Source organism: Lutra lutra, chromosome 17, assembly GCF_902655055.1.
Source record: "Lutra lutra chromosome 17, mLutLut1.2, whole genome shotgun sequence".
Classification (NCBI taxonomy): domain Eukaryota; kingdom Metazoa; phylum Chordata; class Mammalia; order Carnivora; family Mustelidae; genus Lutra; species Lutra lutra.
The window spans coordinates 54,302,458-54,322,705 of record NC_062294.1 but is presented as its reverse complement, the minus strand read 5'-3'; the positions used below and the strand labels follow the sequence as shown (position 1 = coordinate 54,322,705).

The following is a 20,248-nucleotide window of genomic DNA, read 5'->3' as shown; positions in this document are numbered from 1 at the left end:
GATCGAGTCCCACATCGGGCTCTCTGCTCAGCAAGAAGCCTGCTTTCCTCTCTCTCTCTCTCTGCCTGCCTCTCTGTCTACTTGTGATCTCTCTCTGTCAAATAAATAAATAAAGTCTTTAAAAAAAAAAAAAAGCTTTAAAAAAAAAAAGTAACTCTTAAGCTTAAGAGAACTACAAAATAAAACAGAACCATGGGGGTGCCTGGCTGGCTCAGTCGGAAGAGCGTGTGACTCCTGATCTTTGGGTTGTGTGTTCAGTCCCCATGTTGGGTGTACAGATTACGTAAATAAATTAATTAAAACTGAGAACCCAGTGGTTTACTCAAAAACACTGAGGGGGACCTGGGTGGCTCAGTTGGTTCTGGTCGTTATCGCAGGTGGGATCAAGCCAGGCCTGCATCAGACTCCCTGCTCAGCAGAGAGCCTGCTTCTCACTCTCCCTCTGCCTGCTTGTGCTCTCTGTCAAATAAAGAAATAAAATCTTTAAAACAAAACAAACAAAAAGCCCACTGAAATGATATGTCCTTAGGAAGACTAAGACAAGAAAATTCATAGCACCTGTATTTAAAATAGCCCCAAACTAGGGTGTCTGTCAATATAGGAGAATGAGGGTAGAATAATAGTTATAAATACCCACAATGTGATTAAAGATAACCAACTTAAAATCGAGGGGGGGGGAATGGAAGTAAACAAGCAACTTATAAAATTAAAGAAAAAGTGAAATAAGATATTTATTTAAAGATTTATTTCAGGGACACCTGGGTGGCTTCGTCCATTGAGCATCCATCTTCAGCTTGGGTCATGATCCCAGGGTCTTGGGATTGAGTCCCGAAGGATTGAGCCTGCTTCTGCCTCTCCCTCTGCCTGCTGCTGTCCATGCTTGTGCGTGCACTCTCTGTCAAATAAATAAATAAAATCTTTTTTAAAACAAGATTTTATTTATTTAAGAGGGAGGGAGGGCCAGAGGGAGAGGGAAAGAGTATCTGAAACCAGGAGTTGGACCAAGAGTGAAACTGAAACCAAGAGTTGGACGCCCGACCAACTGTGCCACCCAGGTACACGTGAGTTAAGATTTCTATTCACCCCTAAGATGGGCAAAGATTAAAAGATTGATGAGATAGTGAAGAAATAGGCACTTTGAAAGACTTGGCCTTTTTTCCCCCATGGGTGAAGCGAGGGTAATATTTAGGTCCATCATCAATAGCTTTTGATGTGGGTCACAAAGGCAAAAGAAAAAAATTAAATTTCCTTAAATCTTACATCCATTGACATCCTTGAAACAGGCAGAGTGACCTTCCCCTAGGAACTCAACTGCCTCAATGTTAATACGTTGGTAAGAGCAAAAGGCAATCTTAGCTCAACATTATCCTGACCTCCAGGACCCTGTAAGTCTCCTTTAACTTATAAAAACTTCTTTGGAAACTTCCTTTATCTCTACCCTCCAAGATGTGTATTAGCTATCATCTGCCAAGCACATGGCCTGCTGATGTACAACTGAAGGGCCTCACTGAAGCAGGAGAATGAAGTTCTTGTCTCACAGGGTCGAAGAATGAATCTCACAAAGAGTGAGTAAAGTGATAAGAGTTTTATTAAGCAAAGATATAGGGAAAGCTCGCAAGAGTGAGAGGGGTCCTGATTTGCCAAAGTGGGCCTCCACCAACAATTTTTCTTTAAACTGACCAGGAGCTTATGGTCTTATCATTCTTGTAATGCCTTGGTTTGAGTAGGGACTGGTGATAACATCTTTAATGGCTTACTTTCTTCTTTGGCGTCTGGTTATTCTTTGTTAGTCACAATGTGACTGTCATAAAAAGATGTCACCTAACCACCACCACCCAAGCCTGGCAAGAAGACAACTTTTCCTTAAACTAAATTAGTTTACTCTGTGCCTACTGCCTTTGTGGTACTACATTGGCTTTTCGAAACCCTATACCGTTCTCTACAAGCACTCCCTAAGGTTGCTCCAATGGTTTCCACTCCTTGAAGGACGACTCCCTTTCTTGTACGGACATGTCCACCTATTTCAAGATGGCCACGCCCGCCGTAAAGTTTCGCTGCTTGGCACGCACCGCCCGCAAAGTGGAGGCGACTGGCCGTTGGGCTTGGCGCACCTTCAGCATCCGTAGAAACGGGAGCATGCGCACTGCCCTTTGTGTCGCTCACAACTGACGTAAGCGGACTAGTACTGTTCTCTCGTGCAGAAAAACGAGTCGTACGACCGGTCTTCCAGTATGGCGGCTCCCTTATAAATTGGCCAAGTGGGCGCCGCCATAATCTGTTTCACAGGGTCTTTGTCTAAAAGACCGGAAGCGGAGTGGAATCTTTGTCTGGGGAAGGACGGCCCCGGGGTGGTGGTTTGGCCGACGGTAGCCTGGGATGCCGCAGATGTTAAACTTAACTTTGTGAGGTGGAACAATAGCTGAAGTGATGGGCCGTGGCTCTTTCCACCCACCCAACTAGTGCACGAAGGCTCTATTAAGAGGTCTCTGTTTCTCCTTCTGGCAGCGGAATGAGTTGAGCGAGGTTTGTGGAGATTTGGAGTTAACGGTAGGGGAGGCTTGGGTTGTCCGTGCGAGAAGTAAGCCGTTATGGGATTCTGTGATTGAGGGAACGGGGCAGTCAGAAATGGTGCAGGCCTGGGGATGGTCAGGGATTGGAGTCGCCTGAAGAAAGGTATTAGAGCTTGGGGTATTGCTTTGTTCAGTGACTGGGACGGTCTTGGAGGCAAATCAGTTAGTGGCATTACCGAGACAGTGGGTCAGTGATTTGGATGCGCTTGGGAGAGGTCAGTGATAGGGGCATCTTCCAGGTAAGGTCACTGATTGAGAATGATGGGAGGTCAATGTTTGGGGTGTTCATGAAGGAACTCAGGAATGTGGGTGTCTTGGAGGGTGTGTCAGTGCCTGAAAAGGAATTATGGGGAAGATTAGTCCTTAGGACGGCCTTGAGGGGCATGTCAGCAATTTGAGCATTCTTGGAGGTCAGTGACTGAAGAATCCTTGGAACATGTCACTTATCAGGATGTCCTTGGGAAGGTTTACTAAGGCCAGTGTCCATGGTGGGAATATTCGTGGTGTTGGGAGGCTGGGGTTCAGTGATTGAGACATCTTTTGGTACATAGTTTAGTGTGTGGGTTTTTTTTTTTTTTTTTAAGATTTTATTTTATACTTATTTATTTGAGAGAGATTTGAGCGCAATTAGAGAGATCACAAAGGGAGAGGTAGAAGCAGTTTTTTTTGGTTGAGCGCCCGACTTCTTGCTTGATTCCAGGACCCAGAGATCATGACCACAGTCAAAAGCAGGCACTTAACCCATTGAGCCACCCAGGTGCCCCTAGTTGCGTGCTTTTGATGTCCTTTGCTTAAGTTGGTGTTTGGGATGTACTTGGAGTGAGGGATCAGTGATTGATTTTTGGGGGTGGTCAGTGAAGGGATAGCTTCTAGGGAGTTCAGTGCTTGGGGCAGCTTCCTTTCTTGTCTTTGAGGGTCTTCAATAATAGGTTATTTTATTTTTTATTTTCTGGTAGATATGAAAGCTAACTTTAAAAAATCTTTCTTTACTGAACTCTTATTTCTAATGTAATTACTAATTGATTCTAAGTGTAAGCAGGTAAGCAGAACACCTGCAGGTAAGTTTAACTCAGAGAAAAGAACATGGACTTTGGATTTGGGCAGACCTAAGGTTTTTATCCATATTCTGCCACTTTACTATGTGAACTTGAGCAAGTTTCTCACCCTGAGACTCTTTTTTCCCATTTGTTAAACAAAAACAAAAAATAAACTGTGCTAACTGCTTATACACTTAAAGATCACAGAGTAGATACCCCAGACAGGTTAGCAAGCAGTATCCCAGTATTTATACCTGTTTCTCTGGATTTTTTAGGCTTTTAAAAATTTCTCACTGGACATTTCCCCCCTATTTCTTTGTAATGGTCTTTCTCTAAGTGCAGATTTAGTTTTGAGTACAGTTTTGGCAAAATTACATAATTTAATGATGTCAGCTTTGTTTCTTCATTATAAAATAATCATGTTTATTGAAAAATAAGTCATCAGGTAATACACATTACTTTTTTCCTTACTATCATATTAACCTACCACCTAAGAAAAACATAATTTTAGATATATATATATATATATATATATATATATGCATTTGTGTGTCTAAAATACACATACACATACAAATAAGGACTCAAACTAACTCAGAAAAATCTGTTAGACTCACACTGTTTCTCTAATCTCCAGGTCCTGGCTTCCTGGGATTAAATAGTTCCTATGAGGAAAAAAGTGAAGGTACGAAGATCAGCATTGCATCCTTATCCAGAGACCTTGAACTAGAGCTTCAGAATAGAGCCCAGAATCAACAACAAAGCAGATATTAGACTTTCTGATGGTATATAAGTGAGTTTATTTATATATTTATTTTCCACTAGGCTTTCATGTGGGTTTGAGAAGGCTTAATAATACACATATTAAAATATGTTTATTCAATATTTATGAGGACTACTTTATACCAGATACAGCATGGAGAGATAGATATCAGAATTTGGGGAAAAAACTGACAAAGGATCAACTTCACAGCCAAATTGCAATGAGAATATGTAAATCGTATGTTTATACAAATTATTTTAAGTAGAACATAGATTATAACCCAAAAGATTTTTTTTTAAGATTTTATTTATTTGACAGAGAGATCACAGCTAGGCGGAGAGAGAAGCAGGCTCCCTGCTGAGCAGAGAGTCTAATGTGGGGCTCGATCCCAGGACCCTGAGACCATGACCTGAGCCGAAGGCAGAGGCTTAACCCACTGAGCCACCCAGGCGCCCCAACCCACAAGGTTCTAAGTAGTTCATAAAATTGAGCAGCAAACTTGTGTTTACTGTTCCACATCCCACTTACCTATTGCTGCCTATCAGGTCACCCTGAAACCGGTGGTACGCATTTATTTATTTATTTATTTTTAAGATTTTATTAATCTTTTTGACAGACACAGTGAGAGGGAACACAAGCAGGGGGAGTGGGAGAGGGCGAACAGGCTTCTTGCTGACCAGGGAGCCCTATGTGGGGCTCGATCCCAGGACTCTGGGATCATGACCCGAGCAGAAGGCAGACACTTAACTGAGCCGCCCAGGTACCCCTGCATTTATTTTTTATCATTCTCATGGAGATTCAGTGGGTCAGGAAGTAAGACAGGGCTCCACGGTGGTGTCTTACATGTTTGTGGGTTCCCAAGACCACCCTCGGGTTCAATGATTTGGTAGAAGAACTCAAGAGTACTCAGAAACATTGTTATACTCACAATTACAGTTTATTAAACAAAAGCAGAAAGGTACATAAGGCCCAATCCAGGAGATACCAGGCAGAAACTTTCACTTATTCTTTCTGGGTAGAGTCATTGTGAACAGTGTTGGATTTTCCCAGCAGTGACTTGTAACAACACATTTTGAGTATCGCTAATCAGGGAAGCTTACTCAAGTCTTTGTTTATAGGGTTTTTATTTGGGTTGGAGACATAGGCAACACTGACTATATGAATGGCTGACTTAAGTCGCCAGCCCTTTCAGAAGTAAAGCTGCCATGGTGCGCCCCAAGTCTCCCACCATAAGCCACAATGATAGTATGAATTATCTGGTGTAGCCCAAGGCTCTCAGGTAAAGCTCTTTCTAGGGCTTAGAGGTTAGTTCCTATGAACAGGTAAGCACCAAACCAATCTTTGGCATGTGCAGGGTGTGGACAATGCACATTGCTGGTTAATCCTTTTTTGCACAGTTTTTCTCCTCACCATGATGTCTGAAACCTCAGCTGGGAAGACTCAAAGGATGGGGACTGGAATCATCTGAAAGCTTCTTTCTTTCTATTTCTGTTTTCCAAGATGGCGTGACTCAAAAACTAGACAGCTGAGGCTCCTGATGAGTATTTATGCACGGCTTCCCTTTGTGGCTTGGGCTTCTCCCAGCATCATGCTAGATTCTAAGAGAACCAGACTGAAATTACAGGCCTTTTCTGCCTTAGCTTCAGACATTATTCTACTGCATCATTTTTTTTTTTTTAAGATTTTATTTATTTATTTGACAGAGAGAGTGAGCAGAGGCAGATAGAGTGGCAGGCAGAGGCAGAGGGAGAAGCAGGCTCCCCGCTGAGCAAGGACCCCGATGTGGGACTCGATCCCAGGAGGCTGGGTTCACGACCTGAGCCGAAGGCAGCTGCTTAACCAACTGAGCCACCCAGGCGTCCCTACTGCATCATTTTTGTTACAAGCAAGTCCCTAAGACAAACTAGATTCAAGGGGAGGGGAACAGGCTTTACCTCTTGATGGGAGAGTGACAAGATCACACTGCGGAAGGTTTTGGAATGGGACATACTGTTGTGGTCATCCTTGGGAAATATAATCATCTCCCACCTGGCCATCAATAAAAACTCGTTGGCGATTTGCCTTAAGGAGAAAGCTCCTCAGGAAAGTAGATCATTCCTGTCATGTGAGTAGGAAGAAATGTTTCTGGTAGGTTACTAGTGAGACTGTTCAATGCTCAGTTCCCTCTATAGCAAACCACCAATAAAGTGGTATATTCCCTCTGGTTATTTCTCAGCCATCATCAGAAAAGCCCGTGGTGTTATATCAAAGCTAAACTCAGTGATCAGAGTGCTTCAGGGTTTCAAAACAGTGTAGCTCAAGTCCATAGGCTCCTGGTGCTCTGACTTTATCCGGGGATAACACCTAGATTATCAAGAAAAATGGATGGATTCTAAGACCATCATCATTTGTTCTTCCACCAACAGCCCTCAAAGTTGTTTTTTCTTTAAATTAGTGGTTTTCCATTCGGAATGATTTTTATCTGCCCAGGGGACATTTGACCGTGTCCAGAAATATTTTTTATTATCATAACTGCTAACAGTATCTAGTAAATAGAGGCCAGGGATGCTGCTAAACATCCCACAACACACAATACAGGCCTCCACTGTGAAAAGTTATCCAGCCCAAAATATCAGTAGGGTTGAGGTTGAGAAACCCCAATTTATATTAATTAGTGAACGTTTCCAAGTTACATCTATTAGCAAAGTCTTAGAATATTTCCTTCATAATCTCAGTTCATAATCCAATTCTTCTATTTTAAAAAAATTCCCCCCAAATTAAAAGAATTTAAATTTCAATTGCATTAGTAAAGCTTAAAGTATTCTGTGTCAAAATTTCAAACAGTACAGAAGTTTCTAGAGCTAAGCACTTAAGTTCCCCATTAATCCTTTTTCACCATCCTCAGGATAAACTATACAAAAACTTAGGTATTAAGTATTTGGGTCCATGGATCCGCTATAATTTTCCTTGAGTAGGGTATCAAGTTACCAAAGCAGATGCATTCTACCAGTTGGAACATGGAACACAATGGATAACAGAGGAAGAAATCCAGAGTCAGATTCATCCAGGTGAGTGAAAAACCAACCCTGTGGCATAAATAGAAGTAAATTCCTGTTTGGTCAGAAACAGGGAGGCATCTATTGTTTGGAGAAATCTTGACATTTTTAAGCTCTGAGTGTGACAGCATGGGGGACATAAGTTCCCACATACATTAATACTGTTTCCACTTTTTTTTTTTTTTTTTTAATAGTAAGCTCCATGCCCAGGGTAGAACCCAACACAGGGCTTCCATTCACAACCTTGAGATCAAGATCTGCGCTGAGATCAAGAGTCGGACACTTAACCGACTGAGCCACCCAGGCTCCGCTTGACTCCACTTTTTAATCTCTCCTTATTGGGATTCTTTTTTTTAAAGATTTTATTTATTTATTTGACAGAGAGAGATCACAGGCAGGCAGAGAGGCAGGTAGAGAGAGAGGAGGAAGCAGGCTCCCTGCTGAGCAGAGAGCCCAATGCGGGGCTCGATCCCAGGACCCTGAGATCATGACCTGAGCCGAAGGCAGCGGCTTAACCCACTGAGCCACCCAGGTGCCCCTGGGATTCTTTTGCTTCGTCTTTAAAAGAACACATTTCTGGGAGTGTGTGGCTGTCTCATTTGGTAGATTGTGTTTAGGGCTGTGAGTTCAAGCCCCATGTTGGGCATGGAGCCTACTTAAAAAAACAAAAAAGAGTTTTCAAAAAAATAAAAGAATACATTTCTTTTTTATGTATGTGGATCTAATCCCATTCTAATTCATCTTGGAACTTGTTCTCCTAATCTTTCTCCCTGGCATCCTCAGTTTATCTGCCTTCTCCTATCCATCCCCATGGTTATAGCTCTCTTTTCTAATACACTCAGCATTCGTAAATTGTCCCTTGTCTCCACATTCTATAGTTTCTTCCATTTTTTTCCTCCTTCCACTTAGAAATGTCTCAGACTTTCACTGTATCCCCAGCCTCATTTCCTCTTCAGCCTTTGCTATGGGATTCCATTCCTTCTACTTCATGGTCATTGTGGCTCATTGGTCTCCTTTATAGAAGACACCTGGCAAGTTGATTGTCATACAGACAGACACCAAGAAAATCAAGGCAACCTTAGAACTATGGAGAGTCACCACAAAAATAATGCATTTAGAAAAATATTGTCTCTGAGCCTAAACTTTGATGTCCCTTTAGCACAAAGATCCCGTACATTTGACATACTTGGGAAACATTTGAAACCTAATGTAGAGTACATTATTCAGAATAAAAGCTATGCAAGAAATGAAGTTGAATTTAATGGATATGATGGCTATGATGAAATATTTCTTTATGCTAAGCATGAGAAAATTCATACTGGAGAAAAATATAATAAATATAATAAGCACTTAAAGGTTTTCAGCCATAAGCCACAGCTTATTAAACACTGGAAAACTCAAACAGGAGAGAAACAGTGTAACTGCTGTGACTGCGGGAAAGCCTTTTCCCAGAAGTCAGACCTCATTAAGCATCAGCGAACACACACCAGAGAGAAACCCTATGGTTGCAGCAGGTGTGAGAAAGCCTTTAGTTGGAAGTCCCATCTCATTTTACACCAGAGAACCCATACAGGAGAGAAACCTTATGGATGCAATAAATGTGGGAAAGCTTTTACTGATAAGTCATGCCTTAATAAACATCAGAGAACTCACACAGGGGAGAAACAGTTTGAATGTTGTATATGTCAGAAAAGCTTCAGCGATAAGTCACAGCTCATTATTCATCAGAGATCTCACACGGGAGAGAAACCCTATGGCTGTGATGAATGTGGGGAAACATTCCCCCTAAGGTTTAGCCTCATTTTACATAAAAAAAAACTCACACAGGGGAAAAACCTTACGGATGCAATGAATGTGGAAAAGCCTTCATCCAGAGATCTGAGCTCATTAGACATCAGAGAACACACACAGGAGAGAAACCTTATCATTGCAGTGAATGTGGAAAAGGCTTTAGTGTAAAGTCACTCCTCAATACTCACCGGAGAACACATACGGGAGAGAAACCCTATGGGTGCAGTGAATGTGGAAAAACGTTCTCCAAGTTTAGCCTCATCCTACACCAAAGAACACATACGGGTGAGAAACCTTATGAATGCAGTCAGTGTCAGAAAGCTTTCACCCAAAAGTCACACCTCACTATTCATCAGAGGTCTCACACCGGAGAGAAGCCTTATGAATGCAGTGAATGCCACAAAGCCTTCAGCCGGAAATCCTATCTCCTTATTCATCAGAGAATTCACTCGGGAGAGAAACCTTATGAATGCCTCTAGTGTGGGAAAACTTTCTCTCACAAGTTTAGCCTTATTATTAATCAGAGAAACCCTATGGATGCAGTGAATGTGGGAAAACATTTCCTATCAAGTTTAGCCTTGTTTTGTATCAGAAGACACATACAGGAGAGAAACCCCATGAATGCAGTGAATGTCAGAAATCTTTCGCCCAGAAGTCACATCTTACTATACATCAGAGAACTCACACAGGAGAGAAACCTTATGGATGCAGTGAGTGTTGGAAAACTTTCTCCCACAAATTCAGCCTCATTTTACATCAGAAAACTCACAGGGGAGAGAAATCATGAATGAAGTAAATATCCAGAAGTTGTCATTGAAAGTGAATAACTGATTATACCAGAGTTTACATAGAAGTGAAACCTTAAGACTACAGATGGGGACACAACTCCCCCCACCCCAGACTCACACCTCTTTGCTTACAAGGGAATGGTACTGGGGGGAGCCTGGGTGGCTCAGTCATTAAGTGTCTGCCTTTGGCTCAGGTCATGATCCCGGGGTCCTGGGATTGAGCCCCATATCCAGCACCCTGCTCAGTAGGAGGCCATGCTTCTCCCTCTCCCACTTCCCCTGCTTGTGTTCCCTCTCTCACTGCCTTTCTGTCAAATAAATTTAAAAAAGAGAGAGAGAGAATGGTACTGGGTAGAATTCCAAACAGGAGAAAATACCTTCCTCCATATATGTCAACTGAATGTAGCCAGAGGGAATGAATAGGAGAGAACATCTGTGTGTGTCTGTATTGACTGTGAGGATGTTGTTGGCATGAAATCCAGCTACACTGATATCAGACACTTGACACTGAGGAAAAAATTATATACTTGAATGAATCTGAGGTATCATCTTTTATGGTTATCATTTTATGAGGGTTGTCATTTCCTGTAGTTGTGACATAGTAAGCAGCATTATGAAAAATTTTAAGTATGTCAATAAATATACTTGCAGAAAACTAAGCAAATATTATAGCAGAACTATGTGATAATATGTTTTACGTCTATTTTTACTAAAATGATTGTTCATAATTGGGAATTGCATGTGTTAGCATAGCAATTGTGACTCCCTAGTACACATACTTCAGAATACACAAAACTTGCCAATAGAATATTCTGCATTGAATCTTTATATCATTACAGTGCTATATAAGTTGTAATTGAACTACAAGGTTCATTATTTTAGCAAGAAATCTTAATACTGAATATCTCCTGTCACCCATTTCCTGGTATTCGTAAATGGGCCTGGAAGATTTTGAACGTTCCTTGAGTAAAATGTTTTTTCATCGATTCCAAGATAGAATTTTCTTTCTCCACAGAATTAATAGTGAAGTTAGAATGCGACACACAGTTGGTGACTTGACAGGTTTAAATGGAGAATTCAGTACATAAAATAATGGTGTATCAATCATACAATCCAAGGTATCTTGGGTTGGATGAAATACAGTACAAGTATCTGTAATAAAGAATTTTCTTTTAAATCGATCAGATATTTAGGGTTTGAAGAGAAAGAGTATTCACAAGTTTTATACCCTTTTGAATTCTTAACAATTTCCAAGATTATCCCTGATATCAGAAGACAGAAATTAAATACTAGCTTTGGTCCTGGTACTGGTTGATTGGACAATGTAGCTTGTTCTGATAGTCAAATAAAGTAGGCTTCTATTTCCCCTATACTGTACAAGGTATGCTTCCCTCTCAAAGAGCTTATGTGAAACTTTAGAGCTGTTTTTATGAATCCCTCTCTAGAATGTGGCTGGAAAATCTCATAAATTATTTTTCTTAAATGGGGATTAAACTCTAAGATACAGTGAGCTTGGTTTTATTTTGCAAAAGTAGGTTTCCTTTTCAAGCACATTGGTTTACATTAACATGGGGGAAATTGCAACACCCAGTTTAAGGTGGTTCAATGTATTGGACAGGACTCCATGACTTATAGTAACATGAGACTCTGGTAAAGACAAAAGCTACAATACAGCCTGAGAAAAAAAAAAGCACAGGTAAACATTAAGGTGTTCTACAACATGCAGGCACAGATTCCAGGGACTTTTAGTCACAGAACACCATCTGTCTCCAAATCATAAGTCACCGACATATATGTGTGAAGTATCTCAGTTTCAGAGAAATCAAGGCACGAGATTACTCAGGGGTCTTTTATACTCACAAGTCACATAGCCAAAACCAGGCTTTGTAAAGAGGAGCAAATCATCCACCTCCATGTTTTCAATAAGCAATGTAGATTAGCTGGTATTGCCCCACATTAAGCAGTACAATATTGCATGAGAGGGGAAAAACAAAACAAGAGGGGCTAAGAATAATCCCAAGGACACTGAGAGACTGCCTATCCCAAACCCAGGAACCAATAGTCTTACAAATGGAAGAGTTTTGAAAGTCTTGGGGGTTTGAGGGGTGATAGTGAAATGTCACCTACAGTATGATGTAATGGTTAGCAAAATGAATACTACTGTTCTGCTGTCTGCATTTTCAAAGGATTTGTTCAAGAATGAGTGGAAACTCCATTGTCCTAAATGTAAAGCCTGGGAAGTTGACGAGAGCACTGCTCTTTTGAAGACAAAAGATTCTTACCTATGAGCAGTAACAGCATATTATTGAATGAGTTTTCACTGACCTTGTCCCTCATGAGCTCCCACCCCAAACCACTTTCCAACAAGAAAGTCACCGTACCTATAGGGGTTAAGTACTCCCCCCCCCCCCCCCCCCCCCGCTTCCCTTATCATGTTGATTTTGGGGTTATAAGTTCGAGTCCCATGCTGGGTGTGGAGATTACTTAAAAATACAACTAAAAAAAAAAAAAAGAAAGAAAGAAAAAGACATCTCCATAGAGGAAGAACCTTCCCACTTCAAAGGCGGGAAACATGTGACTCATCTTTCCTCATCCTTGTCCACTGTCAGCCAAACCCTATTTGCAAGGAAGTAACTGCTATCCTATAATGAGGGTTAGTAAAGCCAACTCTCTTCAGGTTAAATTTTAATTCTAAACCTAAACTTTCATCACTATATTAAAAGTATCTACATGATCCTGTGAAATTGAAGTTTAAACTACCTCTTACTTGACAAACTCACTGGTAATCTGTTATTTGATGTAAGATTTCACTATGATGTAAGACTGGCAGCTCGTGATCATATCGCTGACTTCCCTCCTTACGAGCCATGGCTTGTCTGGGGTGCAAGGGAAGTATAACAATGAGAAAAGACTACTTTGGTTATGGAATCTTTATCTCTTTTCGCCTTGTATGGAGTTGGTGCAAAAACATGTCAAGACCATGTTAAAAAGAATCAAGTTTTCCATGATTTCTTCTCACTACATGGTACAGGCCCCTTTAAGTTCAGTTCCCCATCCTATCATAACAAGTAACAACCCTAAAACCGGCAGTGAGTCTTCAGGAGATCTGGCATATTGAAGAAATACCTGTAAAGGGCTTATCTGGTGATGGTCTTGTGGACCTTTATTGAGTGGATTCAGGTGCTCTTGGTATTTTGACATCAAGACTTGTCCTACAATGAGCATCAGATTATATAAACCCAAGGATCACTGGTTTACTTTAAAATCCAGTCATCACAAAAATAATCTTGATGAGATGAAGCCATGTCGTGATGCTGGATAGTGGGTACATAGGAATTAAGAAATTTTTTTTTTATTTAAAGATTTTATTTATTTATTTGACAGACAGAGATCACAAGTAGGTAGAGAGGCAGGCAGAGAGAGAGGAAGGGAAGCAAACTCCCTGCTGAGCAGAGAGCCCGATGCGGGACTCGATCCCAAGACCCTGAGATCATGACCTGAGCCGAAGGCAGCGGCTTAACCCACTGAGCCACCCAGGCGCCCGGAATTAAGAATTTTTTAAAAAGATTTATGTTTATTTATTTTAAAAAGATTTATTTATTTTAGAGAGGGGGGAGGGGCAGAGGGAGAGAATCTTCAGGTAAACTTCCTGCTGAGCTTGGAGCCCAATGCAGAGCTTGATCTCAACCTACAAAATAATATGGTCATTTCTGTGCATATTTGTCTGTGTCCAAATCTCCCTTTCCAAGATACCAGTCATTGGCCCAGCCTAATCTGGCATGACCTCATCTTAACTTGATTATATCTACAAAGACTATTTCCAAAAAAGGTCACATTCACAGTTACTAGGGGGTTAGCAAAATTCATCTCCTTAGGGAACAAAATTCAATCCATAACATGGAGTAAGAAAAAGAAATAGATGAATGATGATGCTAAGAGATTTTGGCAGGAGTGGAAATGTTCACTGTGACAGGGAACATAATGTGGAAGAGATTTGGGCTGGGAAGTCAGGAGTTCTATAATGGAGATTCTAAGTTAGATGTGCTCGTTAGTGTCCAAGCAGAGCTTTCTGCTACAGTCTGATGTACCTGGAAAGTTCAGGGAGAGGTTAAATGTGGAGAAATAAATCTGGACCACATTTCTTCTGGGGAATAGATCCAGATAAAGAAAACAAGAGCTTTGGACAATTAGGGATCAACAGATGAGTGTGTAACAAACATGGTAGGGAGCGAGAACATGATAAACAAGTGTTTCATTAAAACAAAGTCATAGGGGCGCTTGGGTGGCTCAGTGGGTTAAAGCCCCTGCCTTCGGCTCAGGTTGTGATCCCAGGGTCCTGGGATTGAGCCTCGCATCGGGTTCTCTGCTCAGCGAGGAGCCTGCTTCCCCCACCCCCCTCTTTGCCTGCCTCTCTGCCTACTTGTGATCTCTGTCAAATAAATAAATCTTCAAAAAAAAGGATCTTAAAAATAAAATGTTAAAAAATAAAATCTTAAAAAAAAAGAAGACAAAGCCATAAACATTGTCTTGAGAGTTGCTGATACATCAATTAAGATAAGAACTCAGGGATAAGGATGTCATTTTTTGTTTGTTCTTCCAAATAATAGATTCTTTTACTTTTCTTTCCATGAGATGATCTATGCTACACAAAAACAGAATATCACCTTCCTTCTCTGAATTCCCATTATACTTTGTGTACTAGTTGCTCCTACAAATACTGTATCTTTATGATGTCGAGATAACTGGAGTCCCACGCTTGAGTCAAGGGCCTGTTTTTCATTCCCCCTTGTGCAAGAAGAAAATACAGCTTGGTCATCCATTTACTTCATCAAATGACTGGACAGCGAGGTTGGGGAGAGACCACACTTTTCCATCTGTATCAGTCAAGCTATTTCTTAAATGCCAGGTTTTTATTGAAGGGATTTTCAATATAATCTTACCAACGTTGCTTCCTTGGAAAGTCTGGTTTTATTAGAATTGGTTGAGGGCCTGGACATGTCTTTATGCAAAGCTCCCCAAGAGTGCTATTGTGACCCTAGCTGATGAACTGCAGTCCTAACACACAGTAAAAGAGATTGAAGTTACTGGGAAACAGAAATGTTTATCTACAGCCATTCTTCAAAACATCTAGATTTCTTCGAATTTTCATTTCCTTTGCTTCCTCAAACAAGGGTTACATTTGCAGCTGCCTACTTTATTCTTTTTCTTGTGTGTTTATTCTTTTTTTTTTTTTTAAGATTTTTATTTATTTGACAGACAGAAATCACAAGTAGGCAGAGAGGCAAGTAGAGAGAGAGGAGGAAGCAGGCTCCCTGCTGAGCAGAGAGCCCGATGCGGGGCTCAATCCCAGGACCCTGGGATCATGACCTGAGCCGAAGGCAGAGGCTTTAACCCACTGAGCCACCCAGGTGCCCCTCTTACGTGTTTATTCTGTTTCTCTTTCCACCCCTAGAATATGACTTCAGTGAAAATAAAGAGTATTTTTGTGTTTCTCTAACACTAGCACCATGCCATACAGTAGTAGCCAGTGAAGAAGGATATACTGAATGAGTGAATTGTGTCTGTCTGTATCCCTTCAGGCTTTTTGAGCTGATGCTGCCAGTGACTTCCTTGTATTTTACTGTCTCCAATGCCCTACTAATAAAGCAGACAAATCTTGATTCATTGTGAATTCACCCTGTTTTACACTGATAGCTGTCATCTTTTGATTTGTTTTATATTATTGTGTTTTTAAACATTTCCAACAGATAAGGAATTAGTGTTTAACAAGTACAGTGTTTTTCAGTTGGGGAAAATGAAAATGTTCTAGAGATGAATAGTGATGGCTGCACCACAATGTGAATGTACTTAATGACACAGAACTGTACACTTAAAAGTGGTTAAAATGGTAAATTTTATCTTACATGTATTTAATTATAAATCTAAAAGGTTTTTTTCTTGTTTTTTTTCTTTTCTTTTCTTTTTTAACTATTACTATTTATTTATTTATTTATTTAGAGAGGGAGAGAGAGGGGAGGTGGGTAAGGGATAGAATCTTAAGCAGGCTCCATGTCCAGAGCGGATCCCAACATGGAGCTCAGTCTCACAACTCTGAGATCATGATCTGAGCCACAATCAAGAGTTGGATGCTTAACCAACTGAGCCACCCAGGCATCCCCCAAATTTTTTAAAAGAGATAAGGAATATACAGATATAGATATAGATATAAATATACTTGGCATTTCTTTTAGGTTGATATCATAGGTTTTTCCACTAAAGAGCCAGCTATCCCACTGTATTTTTTTTTTTTTTTTAGATTTATTTACTATAGAGAGCACACAAGAGAGAAAGGGTAGGGGAGCAGGGGCAGAAGGAGAGACCTTTTTCTTTTTTTAAAGATAAATTTAGGGGCGCCTGGGTGGCTCAGTGGGTTAAAGCCGCTGCCTTCGGCTCAGGTCATGATCCCAGGGTCCTGGGATCGAGCCCCACATTGGGCTCTCTGCTCTGCAGGGAGCCTGCTTCCTCCTCTCTCTCTCTCTCTGCCTGCCTCTCTGCCTACTTGTGATCTCTGTCAAATAAATAAATAAAATCTTAAAAAAAAAAAAGAATTTAAAGATAAATTTATTTTAGAGAGAGAGCATGTGTGCACAGGGGGAGGGGAGGAGAGGGACAGAGAAGCTGACTCCCCACTCAGCACAGAGCCCAATGAAGGGCTTGATCTCACAACCCTGAGATCATGACATGAGCCAAAATCAACAGACTCTTAACCACCCAGACACCCCAGGGAGAGAGGGTCTTAAGCAAACTCCACACTTAGCATGGAGCCCAACATGGGGCTTAATCTCACAGCCCTGAGATCACTACCTGGGCTGAAACCAAGAGTTGGACGCTTAACCAACTGTGCTACCCAGGCGCCCCCCCCGCCCCAACATATTTTTGGAGCAGTTTTATTCCATATCATGGTCACAGAAGGATTCACTGTTCTCTTCCTTCCTAGAAATTCAGAAAGCTGATGATCATCTGCCTCAGCACTTATAAAACCCAAAAGTTTCAAAGAGGACAGAACAGTTATGAACTGAACATATGTGGAAATATTGTTTATCAGAGCAAAAGTCTTTTTCCTTTCAGGCCAAATAATGAAAGGTTTCATTTACATGGAAAAACTTTGAAGCCACGCTTAGATTTAGTCAACCCAAGTAGAAGCTATGACATAAAAGAGCCTGCTGGGTATAGTGGAGATGGGAGATCCTTTCTCTGTGCTAATCACAAGCAAACTCATACTGAAATTAAAGTCCACAAAAGTAGAAGACCGATCAGCACTAAGTCACAAGTCATTAAACATCATCAAACACACAAAATAGAGAAAGCCCATGAATGTACTGAATGTGGGAAAGCCTTCCTCAAGAAGTCTCAGCTCACAGAACATAAGAGAATTCATACAGAAAAGAAACCCCATGCATGTAGTGTATGTGGGAGAACGTTTTCCAAGAAGTTCAAGCTCACTGAACATTAGCGAACTCACAAAGGAGAGAAACCCTATGAGTGCTGTGAGTGTGGGAAAACCTTCCTCAGGAAATTTCAGCTTACTGAACATCATAAGACTCACATAGGAAATAAACCACATGGATGCAGTGTATGTGGGAAGGCATTCTCCAGAAAGTTCAAGCTAACTGAACATCAGAGAACTCATACAGGAGAGAAACCTTATGAATGGCCTGAACGTGGCAAAGCCTTCTGCAGGAAGGCAGACCTCATTATACACCAGATAAATGAAAGAGGAGAAAGGCCCCATCAATGCAATGAGTGTGGAAAAGGTTTCTCCAGAAAAATCACAACTCATTCTACATCAGAAAACCCACACAGGAGAGAAATCTTATATAAGCAGTGAATGTGGAAAAGGCACAATCTCCTTGTACATCAGCAAACTCACACTGGAGAGAAACCCAGTGTGCACTGGATGTGATAAGGCCTTCAGCAGAAGGCATGTCTCATAGCACATCAGCAATTTCATAAAGGAAAGACTCTTTTGTATGTACCGAATGTGAAAAATCTTGTTCACAGAAGTCAGGACTCACTAAACATCAGAGAATTCACACGGGAGATAAACCCTTTAAATGCAGTAACTGTGGCAAAGCCTTCACTACAAAGACAATGCTCACTGTCCATCCAAGAACTCACACAGGAGAGAGACCCTATGCATGCAATGAATGTGGGAGAACTTTCTCCCACATGCCATGCCTTGTTAAACATAAGAGAATACACACAAGAGAGAAATATGTAAATTCAGTGAAGGTTAAATATTCTTCCATAGAGGGTCACAGCTTATTAAATACTAGTGAATTCATGCAGGAGAAAAGCCCTGTTGATACAGTGACTGTGCAGATGCCTTCTATGACCCCTCAGACTTCATCAAACATCAGTGGGCTCCTCACAGATAGGAATGCAGTCATAGTGGGACAACCAGTTGTTGGATGTGCACCCTCAGGAAATAACGGAGAGTCTGTACAGGAAAGAAGTCATGAATGCAGTGAAGGTCGTCATGCCTTCAGTGGTGAATTACATCTTAGTTTATGTCCCAAAAAACACACAGGAAAAAACTGGTACATTCAATTTGGAAAAGCCTTGAGCAATAATGTCTAGTTGATTATATGGTTATATATAAACAGAAAACCTATGAATACAGAGGCTAGGAAAGCTGTTTTTTGGAAGACAGACCCTGTCCATCATCAGTGATCACCACAGATCATCAGTGAGCTTATAATGAGTAGAAATATGACAGTGGAAAAGTCCTTGCCCTCGATGTGTCAGTTCATGTTAGAAGGCAGGGAATGTGGCAGGGTTTTCAGTGGTACATTCTGCCTCATCCATTAGCAGATGAAATCACAGAGAAGGGGCGCCTGGGTGGCTCAGTGGGTTAAAGCCTCTGCCTTCAGCTCAGGTCATGATCTCAGGGTCCTGGGATCGAGCCCCATATCGGGCTCTCTGCTCAGCAGGGGGCCTGCTTCCTCCTCTCGCTCTCTGCCTGCCTCTCTGCCTCCTTGTGATCTCTGTCTGTCAAATAAATAAAATCTTAAAAAAAAATCACAGAGAAAACACCATTAATCCACTAATTGTGGAATATCTTTTTTTTTTTTTAAAGATTTTATTTTTTTATTTGTCAGAGAGAGAGAGAGAGAGCGAGAGAGCGAGAGTGAGCATAAGCAGATAGAGTGGCAGGCAGAGGCAGAGGGAGAAACAGGCTCCCTGCTGAGCAAGGAGCCCGATGTGGGACTCGATCCCAGGACGCTGGGATCATGACCTGAGCCGAAGGCAGCGGCTTAACCCACTGAGCCACCCAGGTGTCCCTGTGGAATATCTTTAACAAAAACTAAAGTTCTTATGAAACAAAGAAGGCTTGTGAAAATGAGGAATGTTTGAGAGCTCTATGTACCTTTTTCAACTTGACCTGTATATTGTGTGATACCCGTGATGGGCATTTTCGGACAGGATACCTTGAACCACATTCCCAATTACCATGTTAATGGTAATTTAGAGGAGATAGTCTCTGCCCTACATCACTGGTTAACATTATTATCACATTATATTCACTTTTCCCATTTGTGGATTTTTTTTTTTCTAAAATTATATTCAGTTCCCATCCAATATCCTGTGATGGTTAGCTGTTGCATTTCTTTGGCTCTAGGTTTAAGTATTATTTCAGGCAACTGAAGTCCTTCAAAAATGAAATGAATATATTAAACTCATGAATAAAACTTAATGTCCTTGAATGAATTTAAATTGAATTTAAAAATAAGACCAAGCATTATACAACATCATCATAAAAGTGATTTTTAAAATTTTCTACATTTGAAAAGGTAGAAAAACCATGTTTGCAAAATGAACTAAAAGCCCAAGGACAATTAGTAATTTAAACCAATACAATAAATAACAAAATACATCCCAATACAGCTCTTGGTAATATTTTTTTAAAACATGAAAAAATAAGGTAAGCAATTTGAATACAAATTAAGATGACTACTTCCATCCTAGTTCTCCTCCTTCCTGGATTATTAAAATTATTATTCTCAGAATGCTGGGGATCTGAAGTTCTAAACTCATAGATAACTATCCAGTTGCATTCTTCCCTTAGAGGTAGTACCCTGTCTAGCCCTACCTTTTGTCTCACTGATGGAACCACCCAGACATTCTTCCCGGCATGTATTCCCATTTTCTCCCAACTCGGAATCCTGGGTCCTACCACATGAAGAGAAAAACAGGTCTTCACAGAATCAACCCTGGCCTGGTT

The 20,248-nt window shown here is 41.0% G+C and overlaps 1 protein-coding gene and 1 pseudogene across 1 annotated transcript; both read left to right on the top strand.

Annotated features, from left to right (window-relative positions):
* The first annotated feature begins 7,294 nt into the window (after positions 1 to 7,294).
* LOC125088887 (zinc finger protein 84-like) lies at positions 7,295 to 9,675 on the top strand. The gene is given in 3 exon segments (XM_047710506.1): positions 7,295 to 7,417; positions 8,374 to 9,214; positions 9,217 to 9,675. Coding segments are annotated over 3 exon segments (1,341 nt in total). The 5' UTR covers positions 7,295 to 7,376.
* Positions 9,676 to 13,006: 3,331 nt separating this feature from the next.
* LOC125088564 (zinc finger protein 613-like) lies at positions 13,007 to 18,589 on the top strand (annotated as a pseudogene).
* Positions 18,590 to 20,248: the final 1,659 nt, after the last annotated feature.